This window comes from Emydura macquarii, unplaced genomic scaffold, assembly GCF_026122565.2.
Source record: "Emydura macquarii macquarii isolate MOO-44397 ecotype Brisbane River unplaced genomic scaffold, CSIRO-AGI_Emac_v2 contig_383, whole genome shotgun sequence".
NCBI lineage: Eukaryota > Metazoa > Chordata > Testudines > Chelidae > Emydura > Emydura macquarii.
In genome coordinates this window covers 7,966,786-7,986,345 of record NW_027130520.1, presented here as the reverse complement: position 1 = coordinate 7,986,345, position 19,560 = coordinate 7,966,786, and the positions used below count along the sequence as shown (strand labels likewise).

The 19,560-nt window shown below is 38.9% G+C and overlaps 1 protein-coding gene across 5 annotated transcripts in view; it reads left to right on the top strand.

The window, feature by feature from the left end:
• The window catches only part of UBR5 (ubiquitin protein ligase E3 component n-recognin 5), a 156,442-nt gene that overhangs the window by 30,471 nt on the left and 106,411 nt on the right, over nt 1-19,560 (top strand). For 3 of the 5 annotated variants that reach the window (XM_067537337.1, XM_067537336.1, XM_067537333.1), the window contains exons 7-9: nt 5,681-5,840; nt 14,973-15,122; nt 17,116-17,327. In XM_067537337.1, the coding sequence (XP_067393438.1) occupies nt 5,681-5,840; nt 14,973-15,122; nt 17,116-17,327 (522 nt within the window). The remainder of the gene's footprint in view (nt 1-5,680; nt 5,841-14,972; nt 15,123-17,115; nt 17,328-19,560) is intronic. The other 2 variants (XM_067537338.1, XM_067537335.1) reach the window with 1 other exon arrangement.

The following is a 19,560-nucleotide window of genomic DNA, read 5'->3' as shown; positions in this document are numbered from 1 at the left end:
TGATAGTTGGTGGGGTACTATTTGGTATTGTGTGTTCTCTTTGCCTTTTAATTTTCTCTTATGTCTGAAAAACTGTACCTCGTCTAGCTGAATTTTTTTTATTTTTAGATTTATCAAATCGATATTTGAGGACCCAATAGTACCAATTTACTCATAATGGAATGAGTGATGGGAATGGTAGATATGGGGATCTGATGACTTTGAATCTGGGTGTCTGCACATGAGGGAGTTGAAAATGACCAGAACTGGAGAGGTGGAGATGAGGCATGACATACATGTGAAATGTTATGGAATTGGTAATCTGCAGATATAGGGGATGTTGGAGAATGCATGTCAGGTTATTGACAGTAGAGGCAATGAATGTCTGTTAAGGAGGGTAAAGGAGATGGAATTGATTGGGATTGCTTTTTGTCCAATAGAAACACTTTTTGGGTGACAATCTGGGGATCACCTAGCTATGGATAACTGTTCAGGTCCACATTAGAGAGAAACTGTAATAGTTGCACTTCCATTTGTATTGGACACTGTCAGTTTGTGGCCTTCTTACCCACCTGAGACTCGAAGCAATTGGATATATAGTAAGACTCTGTACTGACAGTGGCTCATCAGACTCCTGTAGTCGTCAGAGACTATCCTGACCATGCTCTTTGCTTTCCTCAAGGATCAAAGCAGTAGGCAACAGATTGAAATTGACCTGATTCCTGTAAATTTTATTGCTACCTGCAGACTTAAGACAGCATTTCATTCACTTCCACTCATTTCACATTTGGAAAGCTTTCTTTGAATTAGAATTTTTTTTAAATAAATGCTTAAATGCTGAAGAAGCTGAGAGTATTTCCTGGGAAAGTTTTTGTTTGTCATCAGTGATTGAGGGAGTTTTACAAGACCTGGTTCAGCAAAGAAAAAAGAAAAAGATGCATAAGCAGAGGAGGGTAGACTTTAAAAACAAACCAACCAACCAACCCCAAACCAAGCTGCAAATTGAGAATTCATTCTTAAAAAGTCTGTCTAGGATGGCATGGCAGCTCAGGCAGAGGAGAGAGAGAGCCACTGCTGGCAGAAAGGAAGGGATTAACAAGGTTATGGAACCAGTTGCAGTTTCGTAGTCAAGGTTGAGATTTTCACTTGCAGCTGGATTAAACATCTTTATATGCAGAAAATACATAATGGGGGACTTGGTCATTAGAAACATATATAGCTGGGTTTGTGATGATCAGGAGAACTTCATGGTGACTTGCCTGCTGGGTGTGAAGGTTGCAGATCTCTCGAGACATCCAGACTCATGTAGTGCTGGGGAGAGCGGGTGGTTGTTGTACATGTAAGGACCAATGCCATACGGAAAGGTAGGAGAGGTCCTGGAGGAGAGAGGTCCTGGAAGCAGTTAAGTAAGAGGTTGAAGTCCAGAACCTCCATCGTAGAATTCTCTGAAATGCTTCTGGTTCCATGCGCAGGGCCAGTTAGATAAGCAGAACTTCAGGGTCTCAATGAGTGGATGAGACGGTTTTGTAGGGAGGAGCAATTTAGATTTATTAAGAACTTGGGAACCTCTTGGGAAAGGGAAGGCCTATACAGGAAGGATGGGCTCCACCTAACCAAAATGGAACCAGATTGCTGGCGTGAAAAATTAAAAAGGTCATAGAGCAATTGTTAAACCAAGGGCTGGGGAAAGCCGACAGCTGCAGAGGAGCATGTGGTTTGGACAGAGACATCCCTTACGGGAGGATTTATTAATGGAGATTCTCTATATCCTAGTAAGGAGGAGAGGATGTAAGAAGATAAAATATGGGTAGGATCTGATAAGAAATAGTCAAATGAAAGAATCCCATTCAATTACATCACATAATGGCAGACATCTAAAAAGTGACCATTTTTAAAAAATTGCTTATATACAAATGCTATAAGTCTAAGTACTAAGATGGGTGAACTTGAATGTCTCATATTAAATGAGGGTATTGATATAATAAGCACCGCAGAAACTTGGTGGAATGAGGATAATCAATGGAACACAGTAATACCAGGATACAAAATATATTGGAAGGACAGTATAGATCGTACTGGTGAGGGAGTGGCACTATATGTGAAAGAAAGCATAGGGTCAAATGAAATAAAAATCTTAAATGAACCAAACTGTGCCATAGAATCTCAGTAATAAGAGTATATCAGTAGGGATATACTACTGACCATCTGATCAGGATGGTGATAGTGACTGTGAAATGCCAGAGAGATGGGGGAGGCTATAAAAATAAACTTAATATAAATAGGGGATTTCAGCTATCCCCATATTGACTGGGTACATGTCACCTCAGGATGGGATGCAGAGATAAATTTTCTTGACACCTTAAATGGCTGCTTCTTGGAGCAGCTAGTCCTGGAACCCACAAGAAGAGAGGCAATTATTGATTTAGTCCTAAGCGGAGCACAGGATCTGAACTGCTTGGTAATAGTGACCATAACATAATAAAATTTAACATACTTGTCGGGTGGAAAGGGAGGCACACCAAAGCAACCCACCATGGTAGCATTTAATTTCAGAAAGAGGAACTACACAAAAATGAGGAACGTAATTAAAAAGAAATTAAAAGGTACAGAGCCAAAAGTGAAATTCCTGCAAGTCTCAATTTAAATGTATACCCCAAATTAAAAAACAGTAAGAAGACCAAAAAAGTGCTACTGTGGCTAAGCAACAGAGTAAAAGAAGCAGTTGGAGACAAAAAGCCATCCTTTAAAAAGTGGCAGTTAAATCCTTTTGAGGAAAATAGAAAGGAGCATAAACTCTGGCAAGTGAAGTGTAAAAATATAAATAGGAAGACCAGAAAAGAATTTGAAGAACAGCTAGCCAAAGGCTCAAAAAGTAACAACAAACATTTTAAGTACATCAGAAGCAGGAAGCCTGCTAAACAACCAGTGGGCCCACTGGATGATCAAGCTGCTAAAGGAGCATTCAAGAAGATAAGGCTATTGCAGAGAAATTAAATTTATTCTTTGCATCGGTCTTCATGCCTGAGGATGCAAGGGAGATTCTTAAACCTGAACCATTCTTTCTAGGTGACAAATCTGAGGAATTGTCCCAGACTGAGGTGTCGTTAGAAAGGTTTTGGAACAAATCGATAAATTAAACTGTAATAAATCACCAGGACCAGATGGTATTCCCTGAAGAGTTCTGAAGGAACTCAGATGTGAAATTGCAGAACTGCTAACTGTGCTATGTAACCTATCATTTAAATCAGCATCTGTACCAGATGACTGGAGGATAGCTAATGTGCCAGCAATTTTTAAAAAAGGCTCCAGAGGCGATCCCCACAATTACAGGCCAGAAAGCCTAACTTCAGTACCAAGCAAATTGGTTGAAACTATAGTAAAGAACAGAATTATCAGACACACAGATGAATATGATTTGTTGGGGAAGAGTCCACATGGTTTTTATATAGGGAAATCATGCCTCACCAATCTACTAGAATTCTTTGAGGGGGTCAACAGCATGTGGACAAGGGTGATCCAGTGGATATAGGATACTTAAATTTTCAGAAAGTCTTTGACAAGGTCCCTCACCAAAGACTCGTAAGCAAAGTAAACCATCATGGGATAAGGGGAAGGTCCTCTCCTGGATCGTGACTGGTTAAAATGTAGGAAACAAAGAGTAGGAATAAATGTCAGTTTTCTGAATGGAGAGGTAAATAGTGGTGTTCCCCAGAGGTCTGTACTGGGACCAGTACCGTTCAACATATTGATAAATGATCTGGAAAAGGGGTAAACAGGAGGCAAAACCTGCAGATTATACAAAGTTACTCGAGATAGTTAAGTCCAAAGCAGACTACGAAAAGTTACAAAGGGTTCTCACAAAATTGGGTGACTGGGCAGCAAAATGGCAGATGAAATTCAGTGTTGATAAATGCAAAGTAATGCATATTGGAAAGCATAATCCCAACTATGTGTATAAAATGATGGGTTCTAAATTAGCTGTTACCACTCAAGAAAAGAGACCTAGAGTCATTGAGGATAGGTCTCTGAAAACATCCAGTCAGTGTGGGGCGGCAGCAAAAGAGCTAACAGAATGTTAGGAACCATTAGGTAAAGGACAGATTAAAAAACAGAAAATATAATGCCACCATATAAATCCACGGTATGCCCACATCTTTAATACTGCATGCAATTCTGGTCACCCCATCTCAAAAACTATGTATTAGAATTAGAAAAGCCACAGAGAAGGGCAACAAAAATAATTAGGGGTGTAAGGAGAGATTAATAAAACTGGGACTCTTCAGCTTAGGAAAGAGATGTTTAAGGGGGCATATGATAGAAGTCTATAAAATCGTGACTGGTGTGGAGAAAGTAAAAAAGAGTGTTTACTCATTACATGAGAATTAGGGGTCACCAAATTAAATTAATAGGCAGCAGGTTTAAAATGAACAAAAGGAAGTATTTCTTCACACAACGCACAGTCAACCTGTCGAACTCCTTGCCAAAGGATGTTGTGAAGGTCAAGACTATAACAGGTTTAAAAAAAGAACTAGATAAGTTCATGGAGGACAGGTCCATCAATGGCTATTAGCTGGGATAGGCGTGGATTGCTGTTTGCCCAAGTCTGGGAATGGCCGACTGGATAGGTCACTCAATGATTGCCTGTTTTATTCATTCTGTCTGAAGCACCTGGCATTGACCACTGTCGGAAGACAGGATACTGGGCTAGATGGGCCATTGGTCTGACCGAGTATGGCTATTCTTTTGTTCTTATACATGAATGTGTAATTAGGGCGCCCAGACAACCTTAATGCTGTCCCTCTTGCAGTCTGATGGGACGAAATGGAATTGGGAGGGTGGGGGCTTTCTGTTTTTTTAAAAAATTGGTTGAATCCAATCAAGCACAAGTATTCAAGTGTTTTAATCATAATTCTGTTATTTTTTCATGTTGTTCTTATCAGGTAGAGTTAAAGTTGTTTCTGTGCCCCAACTGCACAGTTCCATACCTTAATACATTTGGATTTTTTAAAATTTTAATTCTGAATATCCTGGGTTTCGCCTTCTTGGTTATGAGATAATTACTACATCCCTATAATGTGTTTTACTTTCTGATTACTTTACTTTAAATTACTGATGTGTACTTTCAACCTTAACTCCATCTTAATGTGGTCTTTATCTGGGAATGAAGAAACAACTGTTGGTGAAGCCCAGATTGCAATCAAGCATAATAATGCAAAGCATATGTATGCAATGTTGTATTTTCAGAAGGTGATATTATGAGAGGTGGAAAGCCAGCTCTTTTTAAAAGGAAATTGGAAGATCTTATAGTATTGGGGAAAGTATGTGGGGCAAAAGAATGGAAATGCAGTATTGGCTCTCATAACAAGTTATCTTTCAGCTGCATTACTGCTTCTCATTAGCTTCTTCACCTTGGCATTCTTCTCTACTGTATGCAAATTCACATGTGGCTCTTGGGGACTTACAAAACCCAAATCCCCAAATTTTGCTTTTCATTTTAGAGACTTGATTTCCAGGTACTGGTGAACCAAAATGTGTGACCATTTTCCTTTATACACTATGCTTGCCTTTTGAGGAATCAATAGTAGTGTTCCAACTTTTCATTACTTCAGGAAGTTTTGTTCTTCTAGACAGAAATCACCCTTGGGAGTGGTGGTTGGTGAATGGGAATGATGAATAACAAACTGTGTTTTGCATTTTACAGGCACAAGTTGTTTTACAAGGAAAGTCTAGAAGTGTCATTATACGAGAACTCCAGCGGACAAATCTTGATGTAAATCTTGCTGTAAATAATTTGCTGAGCCGTGATGATGAAGATGGAGATGATGGAGATGACACAGCAAGTGAATCATATCTACCTGGAGGTTTGTATATTGTGATGCTTCTATTCTATTCTTTAGCCACAAAATATCCTCATTTCTAAATGTTATAGCAGTGCGGGAGTGTTGCTCTAGTGCAAGTCAAGCCTTTTTTGGAATAGTATCTTTCCCATGTAATTGCTTTTAAAGTCCCTTGAGCCTTTTCTTGCATTGACTAATATCCTTTTTTCCATCATCAAAATACTGTTGAGGTCTGCTGTCCCAAAAGGGTTATCTGAAAATGTAGACAAGTTCTCAGCTCTCTATTTGAACATCAACAATGTGCTCTCTACTGTGCAAGGTACAAAATGAAGACAGTCCTTGCATCCAGGAGATTTCAGTGTAAGATATGGATAACAGGTTGCACTGGGAAGCCCGGAGAAGGGAATAGCTTTGACGTTTAAAAAAAATTAGCTATGGTCTCTCTACTTTGTGGGTAACCTATAAGTGAGTCTTCAGGATCTGGGCTTCATATTATCAGCATTACAAATTATGCTACTGTTCAGTGAGATGACTGCCATGCAGTTTGCCATAGATGCTAATTCTAATAACAAAATCAATTCTTTACATTTTTTGATCTCAGTCTTTATGTGATAATATTGTGAACTTTTACAATGCATTATTTAGAGCAAAATGTGTACAGCTTTCTATTAAGATATTGTTTTGTTTAAAGGCCAAATAAAGCATATTAAGCTAGATCTTGTCAGTTTTAATGAGAAATTCTATTCTTTAGCCACAAAATATCCTCATTTCTAAATGTTATAGCAGTGCGGGAGTGTTGCTCTAGTGCAAGTCAAGCCTTTTTTGAATAGTATCTTTCCCATGTAATTGCTTTTAAAGTCCCTTGAGCTTTTTCTTGCATTGACTAATATTTACATATGTCTTTTTTTACTGAGTTAACATGCTTGAAATTATGTAGTAGCCAAGTCTAATGTTGTCTAAACTGAGTGAATAGTAGTTTTTCTTTTTGTATAATAGAATGACATTTTAGTATATTTTTCTAATAAATGGGTTTTTCTGCTCATCTGGTTCACCAAGAAGCTCATGGGCTTCCTTCATCTTTATCTTGTCTATCATGTGATTTGACTAAGTGTTTTCCTGCAGCAAAGGCTTTGTAATCCCTTTTGCCTCTTCTGTTTTCATTTGCATCTGACAAACTTCTTTATTTTGCTTGAGAATCAGGGGTCCTTTGATTGAACCTGTAGGCACAGAGAAAGGGACAAAGTGCCTTAATTTGCATCTTACTCTTCTGCAATTGGTTGCATGATCTCTCTGCCAGAGATGTAGTTGAGGAAACAAGTTCAGTTTACTCTGTCTTCCCAAACTTATTCAAAGCAAGTATTCTTACTCCTGAGAAAACAAGGATACATCAATCCTGAAACTGCCTTCAGCTTTGTAGGTAAGCGGAGTTGGTGACTGTTTAGACCAGAGTTTCTTTCCAAACCAATTGTATGCTGACTTAATGATTCTCTTGATTAGTACTAATTCAGATTACAGGGGCAAGATTGCGGGGACCATCAGATAACCTATGACTTGTAACACGTCTGTTTTAGAACGCTGTGACTTCATTTGATGATTCTAGCCTGTCTTGAATCAATGCAAGATAATTAGTCATGAGCACAATGTCTAAGCGTTCAGTAGATGCCTAGACATTTTTTTCTTCCTTAATTAACTTTAAGAGCCTCCCTTTAGAAAGACCAAACCTTTCCAGATAAGACTGCAACTTCCTGGTATGAAATCTTTCTTACCATCCTTTACCCCACTGAGAAATGGATTTAAGTTTTTGTGGGGAAAGCGTTTGGGAATGGCAACAGAAATGGCACTTTTGACACCCTTCAGCTCCATCCTGGATGAAATTCATCCATAATTCCCAATTCTCAGAATATGCTTTCCATTGTCTTTTTTCTTTTTTTTTTTTTTTTTTTTCTTTTACGGACTAAAGTTGATAACTAAGAATTGTCACTCCCCCAAAGAGAATTATATAGTCAAGATATGGACATGGCAGAAGGCCAACTTAACAATATTATGTCTGTATACCTGTGACTTTGTTCTTTTGTACACTGAATTTTGCCTATAAATTTAGCAGTTATCCTAGCTCTTTATAGTCAAGTTAATTGTTAGGATTAGGATACAGTTAGACTCTAGGAAAAATGGTGGACCAAAATGTCTTCCCTGCATCTCTTGTTAAAAATAGTGACGCTCTCCTTTAGAAGACTCCCATAACAGATACAAATCAAATTTTTGATTGTCTTAATTTCTCATCCACACAGAACATAACCTTGACCTAAGTCCTCTGAATCTTCCTTATTATCTGAAAAATTTTCCTCTGCTCTTGCCTCTGGATATTCTTTTGAACTTACAGTGCTATAGGCTTGAAGAGGAAGAAAATTACAGAAGACCAACATTTACTATCCAGAATCTCATGTAATAACTGCAAGTAACTTTTTTTTAAAGGTGATCTTGAAATATATTGTTTTTCAAAAGTGGGGTTTGCCTCTTAGTTTTTGATGATGTAGAATGAATGCTTGAAAGTTGTTGTTTCTGCTTGTTTTTAAACCTTAGAAAAAGCAGGAATGTCAAGGCTGGCTTTGGTGGAGGGCTTCTTGAGCTCTTCAGGGGTGTTTATTTTAAACTCTGGCCCCTTAATTAAAAGGATAATGGTATTGAAACTTCCACACACTGTTCCTTTCTCCCTCATGGACACCTGGTGCTCCATGATCCACTGTGGTTGGTTATTCCTCCTCCACATCTGCCAAACATGGAAATGGCTTTTTTTCAAGTGTTCATTAAAGTTAAATAAGTGTTTAAAAAAAATTTTTTTTTTTAAATCTGAGTAGAAAATCCCTTCCCCCTCATTTGTGCAATTTACAGCTTCCTGTCTATTATGCTGTCATAATTTCACTTGTACTTCAATTTCCATAGTCTTCTAGGTTACATAAGTCTTGACTTGAATTTCAAACATTAAAAAAAGATGAGCAGAAAACACTTGGCAGTACTTTCAGACATTTTTTTAAACATCATAAAAAAGCAAAAAAGGGGCATAAGCCCAACTTGTTTTTGCTTTTCAGGTCACCTTTAATGAATGCTTTTGCTTTTCTTATGGATTCTTGCTTTCATGACCTAGGTTTAAAAAAAAATCTTGTTTGCTGGTGGCAAAAGAAGGAGACTCCATTGAATACATTACTATTAAGTAAAATAAAGCCAAGTAAATGAGACTGTAGAAAAGAGACTGTCATTCGGTAGAGTGAATTTTGGAACAGCCTTCCAAGGGGAGCAGTGGGGGCAAAAAACCTAGCTTGCTTCAACTGAGCTTGATAAGTTTATGGAGGGGATAGTGTGATGGGACAGCCTAATTTGGCAATTAAGTGATCTTTGACTACTAGCAGTACATATGCCCAATGGCCTGTGATGGTATGTTAGATGGGGTGGGTTCTGAGTTACTACAGAGAATTCTTTCTTGGTGTCTGGCTGGTGAGTCTTGCCCACATGCTCAGGGTTTAGCTGATCACCATTGGGGGTAGGAAGGAATTTTCCCCCAGGGCAGATTGGCAGAGGCCCTGGGGGTTTTTCGCCTTTCTCTGCAACATGGGGCATGGGTCACTTGCTGGTGGATTCTCTGTACTTTGAAGTCTTTAAACCATTATTTGAGGACTTCAATAACTTGGTCATAGGTTAGAGGTTTATTACTGGAATGGGTGGATGAAGTTCTGTGGCCTGCCAGACTAGATGATCATATTGGTCCCTTCTGATCTTTAAAGTCTGAGTATAGTGTCCGGTTTAGCTTTTAGTTGCCAACTAAAATCAGGTGATCAGGTGTCCGGTTTAGCTTTTAGTTGCCAACTCATGACAAGTGAGCCAGCTGGCTTGGAGTCTTGACTTGACTTTATGTGGCTCTAATAAATTGCTGTGATTCTCCAGAACTTAAGATTCTGGTAGGTAAGTTAATTAAATTTTGTATTTGTTCCTCCCTAGCAGCTTATGCATGATACACATACCTGGTTTTTGTTTTCAATGTGAAGAATATATTGATTCTAGGGAAACTTGTGAAGCATAGTTGTAGTGATGTTACTTATTGCTTTAAATATTGGAACCTAAAAGAAGGTGTGTTCTAAAAGTTCTGATTGTTTGGTAGGAAGAATTTTTTAGTGGTGCAGCACTGTCTGCTATATTTATATTACACCATAATGAGTATGAACCAGTAACATTGGGAGATAGCTACCTGAGCAGAATACAGGGAAAAGATTAAAAGTGGGATCTCTAGAAATTTCCCTATTTTGGAGAATAACCAGTTGTTTTCTTAAAATGATGCCCAAGGTGGAGAAGATCCAGACACAATACCTATAAATGTGTGTGATGACAAGTTGTTTGCTAAAGTTATGGATTGCTTGTTGATGCACTTATTGAAGTATTTGGGTGTGGTCAAAAATAGTTTTGTTTTTACCACAGTTTTCACTGGTACTTCATTCAGATGAAGTAGGTGTAAATCCCTTCTAGCTGGACAAAGCTATCAGGATCATAATATCTTGATCACCAATGAGAAACATACGATCACAAGTTAACACTGCTGGAAACATGAGTGATCAAATCTAATGGGATTTTTGAGAACAGTGGAGCATAAAGTCAAGTGGAGGCATTTCTTGAATAAATAATGGAATATTTTGTGTTTTCACCCAAGCTTCTTAGGCTAAATTTTAGCCTGACTAAATCTATTTGTATCTCCACAGAATCCAAAGAAAATACACGAAGGATACTAGATTTGGCTTCTAAGTCCAGTATTTTATGTAATTTGCTGGTGTACAGAATGGAAGGAAGAGGGGACTCCCTAAATTTTATCTCTTAAAGTGAAACTGGTCCTATGGGAGGAAAGAGAAATGTTTAATATTTGTGCCCTCCTCCTCCTCCTTTTTCATAACAACCTCTGAGCCAAAAATATATATGGTTTGAGTTGTTAAAGGATTTATTCATATTTATGAAGGAGTTGTGCTGACTTACCTACAGAAAAATATTTCACAACTTCAGATGAAGAAGAGGGCTGGAGGGATGCCTGTTAAGTTCTAGATGTCCTGTATAGGACCCTTCCATACCTGATAGAAGAGCTGAGGAAGTAGGCTATTTTACTTGGATGAATGCTTGAGAGCATTCTCTGAGATGCTCTCTATAGCTTAATTGTATTGAAAAGGGCTGGAATGATGGCAGACTGTTGCTTTGTGGAGAGCTGCCAGTAGGTACAATGAGGTTAAGCTGCTCTGGTATGTGTATGGAAGGATCTGGTAGAAATTTGAACAGCAGGGTCCTTGTTTTTTCCTACACCGTTATATGTACTTGGATGGTCTGATAATATAGGCTGGTCTGTGCTGCTGCATTGCTGAGGAAAGCCAGTGGAAAGTGTGGTAAGATGACAGGCTGGGTTAGGGAATCTAAAGCACAATCAAAGGGAGCGGGTAGAAATGCATTCAGCAAACAGGATTCCAGTGGCTGAGAACAGATAATTTGGAATTTCCAGCAGTTTGTGAGGGAAAGCTTCCTCGTGAGTTTTGTTGTGGAGAGCACTAACTCTCAAAATATGCCTGTAATGCTGCAGTAATCCTTACAAAGTAAACCTGAAATGCCTCTATTGCTATGAAGTGGCAGCTCAAATGAAGTACATCAACATTTTTTTTTAAGTTCACCAGAAGCAGGAAGCCTGCCAAACAATCAGTGGGGCCACTGGATGATCAAGGTACTAAAGGAGCACTCAGGGAAGACATGGTCATTGTGCAGAAGCTAAATGAATTTTTTGCATAGGCCTTCAATGCAGAGGATGTGAGGGAGATTCCCACACTTGAGCTAATCTTTTTAGATGACAGATCTGAGGAACTGTCCCAGATTGACATGTCAGTAGAGGCGGTTTTGGAATACATTGATAAATCAAATAGTAAGAGTTCTGAAGGAACTCAGATATGAAATTGAAGAACTGCTAACTGCTATGAAACCTATCACTTATTTCAGTCCTGGTCTACACTTACCTGGCGATTCAGTGGCAGTCGACGGGAGTTACGCAAGCTACTCTGCCTAGTTTGCGTAACTTCCGTCGACTGCTGTGCTTCCCTTCTGCGTGGCGTCTTCACTGCACTGTGCTGACAGGAACTGCATTCCCGTCGACACAGCACTATGCCACTTGAGGGGGTGGTTTTACAGCATCGACTTCTGGATCGATTGAGCGGGTCTTCACTGACAGCTCAATTGATCCAGAAAGGTCGATCTGACAGCGGTGACTTTGCTGCCGTAAATGTAGACATACCCTCAGTTTCTGTACCAGTTGACTGGAGGATAGCTAGATTGACCTTTTTTTAAAAAAAAAAAAAAAAAAAGGCTCCCGAGGTGATCTCGGCACTTACAGGCCAGGAGGTCTAACTTCAGTACCAGAGAAATTGGTTGAAATCATAATAGAGAACAGAATTGTCTAACACACATATTAAAACATTGTATTGGGGAAGAGTCAGCACAGCTTTTGTAAAGGGAAATCATGTCTCACCAATTTATTAGACTTCTTTGAGTGGGTCAGCAAACATGGACAAAGACGATATAGTATACTTGGACTTTCAGAAAGCCTTTGACAAGGTCCCTTACCAAAGGTTCTTAAGCAAAGTAAGTGATCATGGGATAAGAGGGACGGTCCTCTCGTGGATCAGTAACTGCTTAAAAGGTTAGAAACAATGGGTAGGAATAAATGGTCAGTTTTCAGAATAGAGAGAGATAAAAAGTGGTGTCCCCCAAGGATCTGTACTGGGATGTGTTCTGTTCAACATATTTATATATGATCTTGGAAAAAAGGGTGAGCAGTGAGGGGACAAAATTTGAAGATGATACAAAATTACTCAAGATAGTTAAGTCAAAAGCTAACTGTGAAGAGTTACAAAGGGATCTGATTAAACTGGTTGACTGGGTAACAAAATGGCAGATGAAATTCAGTGTTAAGTGCAAAATAATGTACATTAGAATACCATAATCCAAAATATATATACAAAATAATGGGGTCTAAATTAGCTGTTACCATTCAGTAAAGACATCTTGGAGTTGTCTTGGATGATTCTCTGAAAACATCTGCTCAATGTGCAATGACAGTCAAAGCTAACAGTGTTAGGAACCATTAGGAAAGGGATAGAAAATGAGACAGAAAATATTATAATGCCACTGTCTAAATACCTTGTATGCCCACATCTTGAATACTGCATGCGTTTCTGGTTGCCTCATCTCAAAAAAGACATATTAGAATTGGAAAAAGTTCAGAGAAGTTCAACACAAATAACATAAATAGGGATATGGAACAGCTTCCATATTAGGAGAGATGAGAAGACTGATTGTTTATCTTAGAAAAGAGACAGTTAAGGGCGATATAAATGAGGTCTATATAATCATGCATGATGTGGAGAAAATCAGTAGGGAAGTGTTATTTACCCCTTCCCATAACACAAGAACCCGGGGTCACCCAATGAAATTAATAGACAGCAGGTTTAAAACAAACAGAAAGGAAATATTTCTTCACACAATGCACAGTCAACCTGTGGACCTCATTGCCAGGGGATGTTGTGAACACCAAAATTATTAGTGGGTTCAAAAAAGAATTAGATAAATTTCTGGAGGATAAGTCCTTCAATGGCTATTAGCCAAGATGATCAGGGACGCACTCAATGCTTCAGGTGTACCTAACCCTCTGACTGCCACAAGCTGGGGCTGAATGACAGGGAGGGATCACTCGATAATTGTGCTGTTCCACTCGTTCCCTCTGAAAGATGTGGCACAGGCCACTGTCAGAAGACTGCATACTGGGCTAGATGGTCTGACTCAGTATGACCATTCTTATGTTCCTAAGACTGTCATCAGTGAATGTCCATTTATGTGAAATGCCTTACTGCTAAGAAAGCAATTGAAGGACTTAGTCTGGCTTCAGAAAACGTTATTGTCCTTCTGGTCTTTAGACTGAGGTTCACTGACCTTTTCACTGTCAAGAAATGAAATGAAACAGTTGCAGTGAACAGATGCTTAGAAGTTACAGCATGAGGTGTCTGCTTCTTTTCAGTTTTTGGATGCCATCTCACCTTAGTTTCCCCTTCTTAATTCCAAAAATCCAAGTAGAAATTACTATCTAGTAGCCGAGGTTCAGAGCTTTGATTATTTAACTCTCAGATTAATTCCACTAAATCTAGACTGTTGTTGCTGCATTTTTATTTATTTATTTGGTGTATGATGATTTAGAGTCTTTACAAATTCCATAATAGGAGACGTCGTGGCTGAAGAAGCTGGGTGTATTGGATTAGATGGTGGTTTAAGTTTGAAATTAGCTCTATTTTTTTTTTATTATGGGATTCGGTGTTCCTACCTTATGTTAGACTCATTTGATAGTACGAATGTAGAGGAAACATTATGAATGTCTGTATTTAGGGTCCTAAGATTTTTTTGACTAGTGGTTGGGATTAGACTCATGGTATTTCAAATTAGCTCTTAAATTTTATTGTATATATCTGAAATAGTGACCATTTCTTGTAGACATCACTTCATTCATTTTAATATAGATAGTTAACCGTATGCCTGACCCCAAAGCTTACATTCTCTGAATGCACAGCGACTATTTCCTGGACTGAAGACCTTTCTTATTTTCTGAAGCAAACTTGCTGGACAGACACATGGAAATGTGTATAGTCTTTTTGTCTGGCATCAGAGGGGAGAGGCTGCAGAATCTTTGGAGGGGATGGCTTTTACCAAATAGTGGTTCCAGTCTTTTCTAATTCTAGGTAGCTAATTTATGGAGTTAGGCTGTTTTTAATTGATGTTTTGTTCTTCCCAAGTGCGTGACTAATGTTTGAATTTCTGGGGTATGGAAACTTTTTTGTTTTGGAGTAAGATTTCACTCGAAAACTTGGCTAGACTAGTGACAGAGCAGTTCCTATAGGGATAATTGGCTGCATACCTTGGTCCACTGTGCTTGATTGTAAATGTGGGTGCATAGGAGGCACATCAGTTCGCCCTGGTGAATCTGAAGAGCAGAAATTCAACTTATTGGTAGGAAATTTTTGTTTTGATGTTTATTTGGTGATGGTCTCTCTAGTTGATGTTTTAAGTAGCTGATTATTCACTTAAGACCCTTGTCTCCTCTTATAGAGGATCTTATGTCTCTTCTGGATGCTGACATACATTCTGCTCACCCAAGTGTCATTATTGATGCTGATGCTATGTTTTCAGAAGATATTAGTTACTTTGGTTATCCATCCTTTCGGCGCTCATCACTTTCGAGGCTAGGCTCATCCCGAGGTAATTTTGCATCTTTTTTTCATTGTAATAAGTAGTTTGCAGAAAGCTAGTGATAGTACACACTGGTTGTTTAGTCTTTGAATTGTGTGCACAAATTCATTGTTAAACATTAAGTCTATAATAGTTTTGATAAAATCAATAGTAAAAGATTTTGAATATGAACAGGTAAGTTTTTTTTGTAAAAATCACAATAGCAACTTGTTTGAAGTTTGTCTGAGAAAGTTACATGCAAAGTGTTGTAGAAATTTTTAAAATCACAAATACCTACTAATTATTTTTTAAATCACAAGGGCCTACTCATTATGTTCATGTATCTAATTGAGAATGTTAATTCTGATCTAAAAGTAATACTCAAAATTCACATGACATGCAGCCTTCTGAAAGCTAGTTTCTTTGGTTTAGGTTGCTCAGTATGCAGTGCTCTTCTAACTTTCTTAACTAGTTAACTTATTCCATGACAAAAAAAAAAAATAAAAATGATTGAAGGCCATTTTAAATGCAGGGGAGGGAAATGGGAGCTAACCTGCTCTTCTTGAAGCATTTTTAGAAATGGGCTAGTAAATTATCTGAGGTTAATAAACACTTGCAATAGTAAAAATTATTACAAATGCTTTGAAAAGTATATTAAATCTTAAGATTTCTGGCACAGAATCTGTAGCTTTTTCAAAATAATTCTACTCCGTAGCTGTCTAGAGCATTTTACAAACTGTTAATCCAACCTCTGCCATGATTGTTCATCTAGTGCAGCTCTAACCTGTTTCATAATTCTGTTTTCTTCATTAGTATATTAACTGCTGAACATATAATTGCTTAATATAAATTATCAGTCAAGGGTCAGTATGTTTCCTAATAAGCAGTAACTTTGTTGTGTGAACTTTATCTATAGGGAAAGGATTATGGATTATGTAAAAACTTGCTCCCGTTTGTCTAGTGTAGTAAAAGACCCTAGACTTTTGAGGAATTTATTGAAAGGATGATACAGTAGTGACCATTTCATACATGTAATTCCAATTGAATTTTATGAATACAAATGGTACTTAATGGGCTAAATGCATTATGTGCATGTACAAATATTCAACATTTGACATAACTCCTTCTAAATCCCTCCTTTTTTTCCTTTCCTAAGGTTATTCTATGTAAGACGTTACCACGAATTTTATAATCCTTATTTTCCATGCATAGTTGACTCTTGGAAAGTTAGTTTGATTACCTGATTTAAAAAATTTATCTGCATGAGCGAACTGCAGAGTACTGGCTTTAGACAGTTTGTAGGCCAATTGGAGGGGAAGCATTTTGGTAAGGAACATTTTCCTACAAGGATCCTTTTTAAAACTTGTCTGACTGATGAAAAGTTTTCATTTGAACTACTTAAAAAAACAGAACAAAAAAACCCCCCACACTAGATATGCTTTAATCTATTAAATCCAGTCGTGTAAAACGTTGCTTTAAACAAAAGGGGTTGGATTATCAAATTTTTACAAGAGCTTTTTTTAAAGATTGTTTTGTCTTTAACCTTTTCAAGTTATTATTTTTGGGAAACTTGTTATGAGACTCTCTAATAAATACTCTTTTTTGGCTTGCCTAAATGTATCTAACAGATGTTACAGATTATATTTTTCTATTAGATAAACCATCGTACGGTAAAACTTCAGTGCATATCGTAGTATAAAACCTTAAATTACCATGTTAAACATTTTGTCTTTACCATTCTGAGTAAAAAATGAAGCATTATGTTTTCAGTTGTGGACAAACTATATGATTTTCTTATTTCTAAACTTTATTTCTAGTTTATCATTCATATATTTTATATTGTAGTAATAAGTACATATGCTTGAAAGGGTTAATATATTGAATGTTGCATGTCAGGATTTTTGATATATCAATATTTTAAATTTTTGTGAATAGATTTAACTGCTGTTAGTTGCATCCTGAAGGGTCTTTACTAGAGAGTGGCTTACTTTTATCCCACTGGTGTGACCCAATTGCATACCAGTTCTCCTTCTTCCCTTAGAGAGAGACTCTGAGCTGTTGCGTGAACGTGAGTCCGTTTTACGTTTGCGTGAACGAAGGTGGCTTGATGGAGCCTCATTTGATAATGAAAGGGGCTCTACAAGTAAGGAAGGGGAACCAAACCTGGATAAGAAGAATACACCTGTTCAAAGCCCTGTCTCGTTAGGAGAAGACTTGCAATGGTGGCCAGATAAGGTACTGAGAATTTTTTTTGGCTCCTTTATATGCTTAGTATATTGCATGCATTGCATGATCTTACTGTTCCACAGAAATGTTTGTACTTTTGATTTCCCTGGAGAAATCTTGATTTTTTTGTAAGTGTGATGATATTGAAGTAAAATAATTCCTTATGTGCTTGTTTAGTTCTATTAATATTGTTGCCATTCATGCCCTTATAACTGAGATTCAGTTGCCACTTCTATTCTGACCTGGTTCATCTCTGTGGCTGCCACTCGTGGGCATCAACCAGAGAAATCTCAGAGAACTTAAACTCTCTCGTCCATGAAACAATTTCCTGTTTCCTGTTCAGTTGCACTTGTGCCAGGGACAGAATGGTCATATTCATGTCCCTCTCCTTTCAAAGAGGCTCGTATTTTGATTAGTCCAATTTTTTCAGTTTTGTTTACCAAGCAAAACAAAATAGAATAAGTATAATTTAAGGGAAGATCAGGAGCTGCACAAATAATAATTAAGTATCTGTCTGGCTTTGATAGCTGAATACACTTGCAGCCCATATTCCATCTCCATGGGAGCTCAGGTTAAAATTATAGGTGCTCTTCTTCAAGCAGATGAAGATATATATTCTACCTAAGTGTGTGGAGCTGGACCCCCTGGCCTAAGAATACCCATAGAGCGGTAGCGCTTACACCTTGTGGCTGTAGCCCTTCCCCTGGCTATATAAAGCGCTGCCACCCTGACCCCTTTCAGTTCCTTCTCACAGCCCATAGAGGGAGTCAGAGCTGTGTGTGTTTATAGTTATGCAACCTCATATTTAGTCTTAGGCTAGCTTATTGTATATAGTAAGTTAGTGTTAGTCATTAGTCAGTAGTTAGTGTCCCCAGTGAAGCCCTCATCGGTATTTAAGTACTGTCCTTCCTGTGGAGGTGTGGTCTCCACAGTGACCCCTTGCTTTGTCTTGGCGAGGCCCCCCCTTGAAGAATGATGTTAGATTTGTAAATCATTTAGAAAGAGGACTCATGGCGCGGGACCTTCGCATCTAGCAGTTCCTGCTTGAACAGGCCATGTGGCCTGATTTGGTACTCAGACTCACCTCAGACCAAACATTACCCTCTGGCTCAGAGAGCATTGTTGCCTCTTGTACCGGGATAGGCGCCTTGCCAAAGAGGCAGAGGAGCCATTCTCTGTTGTCGGCAGTGAGGAAGAGGTCTCATAAGACCAATCAGGACCGCTCCAGGTCACGGGGTGACTCCTCTGCCTCCCCCAGGAAAAGCGTGGACCGGCATGGTGGTGGTTCCGGTGCTGGGATAGTGCAGGTACTTCTGATGCTTCCCAGTACTGAGTGAGAAGGCAAAAAACCCATACTGTTGACTCCAAGTTCTGGCCTCCATGTGTCTATTGAGCCCAGTACCAACAAGGAAGATGCCAGAACTGACTGTGTCAATGTCGTAAATGTATGAGGCAGCCACAGACCTCTTTTGCCTTTTAGTCCCAGTCTCACTGTTGGTCCAGGACTTTCCCAGGGCTGTACCACCTATGGATTCCGATGGAGTGAGCCACTGAACTTTCATGTTGGTCAACACTGCATCCAGATGCTGGTACTGGAATCATATGGGGGACCTCAGCATTAGGACCCTCTTCAGTGCCGCTGCTTTTGATGCCACAAGTGCTTCCATGGTGGCTGTCACCATCTTTGACATCGACGTATTCGAGTGCACCAGTACTGTTTGTGCTGGGACTGAAACTGTCAGTGGTACTGGCATGCTCTGTGCCAATGGTACTGTCTTAATCAGGGATGCTGATTCCTGCCTCGTTCTGAGTGATGTACTTGTAGTCAATGCTTTTTTTGTGTCTATTTTCAAAGACCAGGTCAGCTCCCAGACTACTGCACTGGGCAGCACAGTATGAGGAGGAGGTGAGCAGCCCTCAGTGGTGAAAGAACAGGTTCAGGACTACTTAGAAAAGCTGGACACGCACAAGTCCATGGGGTCGGATGCAGTGCATCCGAGGGTGCTGAGGGAGTTGGCTGATGATTGCAGTGCCATTGGCCTTTATCTTTGAAAACTCATGGTGACTGGGGGAGGTCCAGGACAATTGGGAAAAGGCTAATATAGTGCCCATCTTTAAAAAAGGGAAGGAGGAGGATCCGGGAACTACAGACCAGTCAGCCTCACCTCAGTCCCTGGAAAAATCATGGAGCAGATTCTCAAGGAATCTATTTTGAAGTAGTTGGAGGAGAGGAAGGCATGAC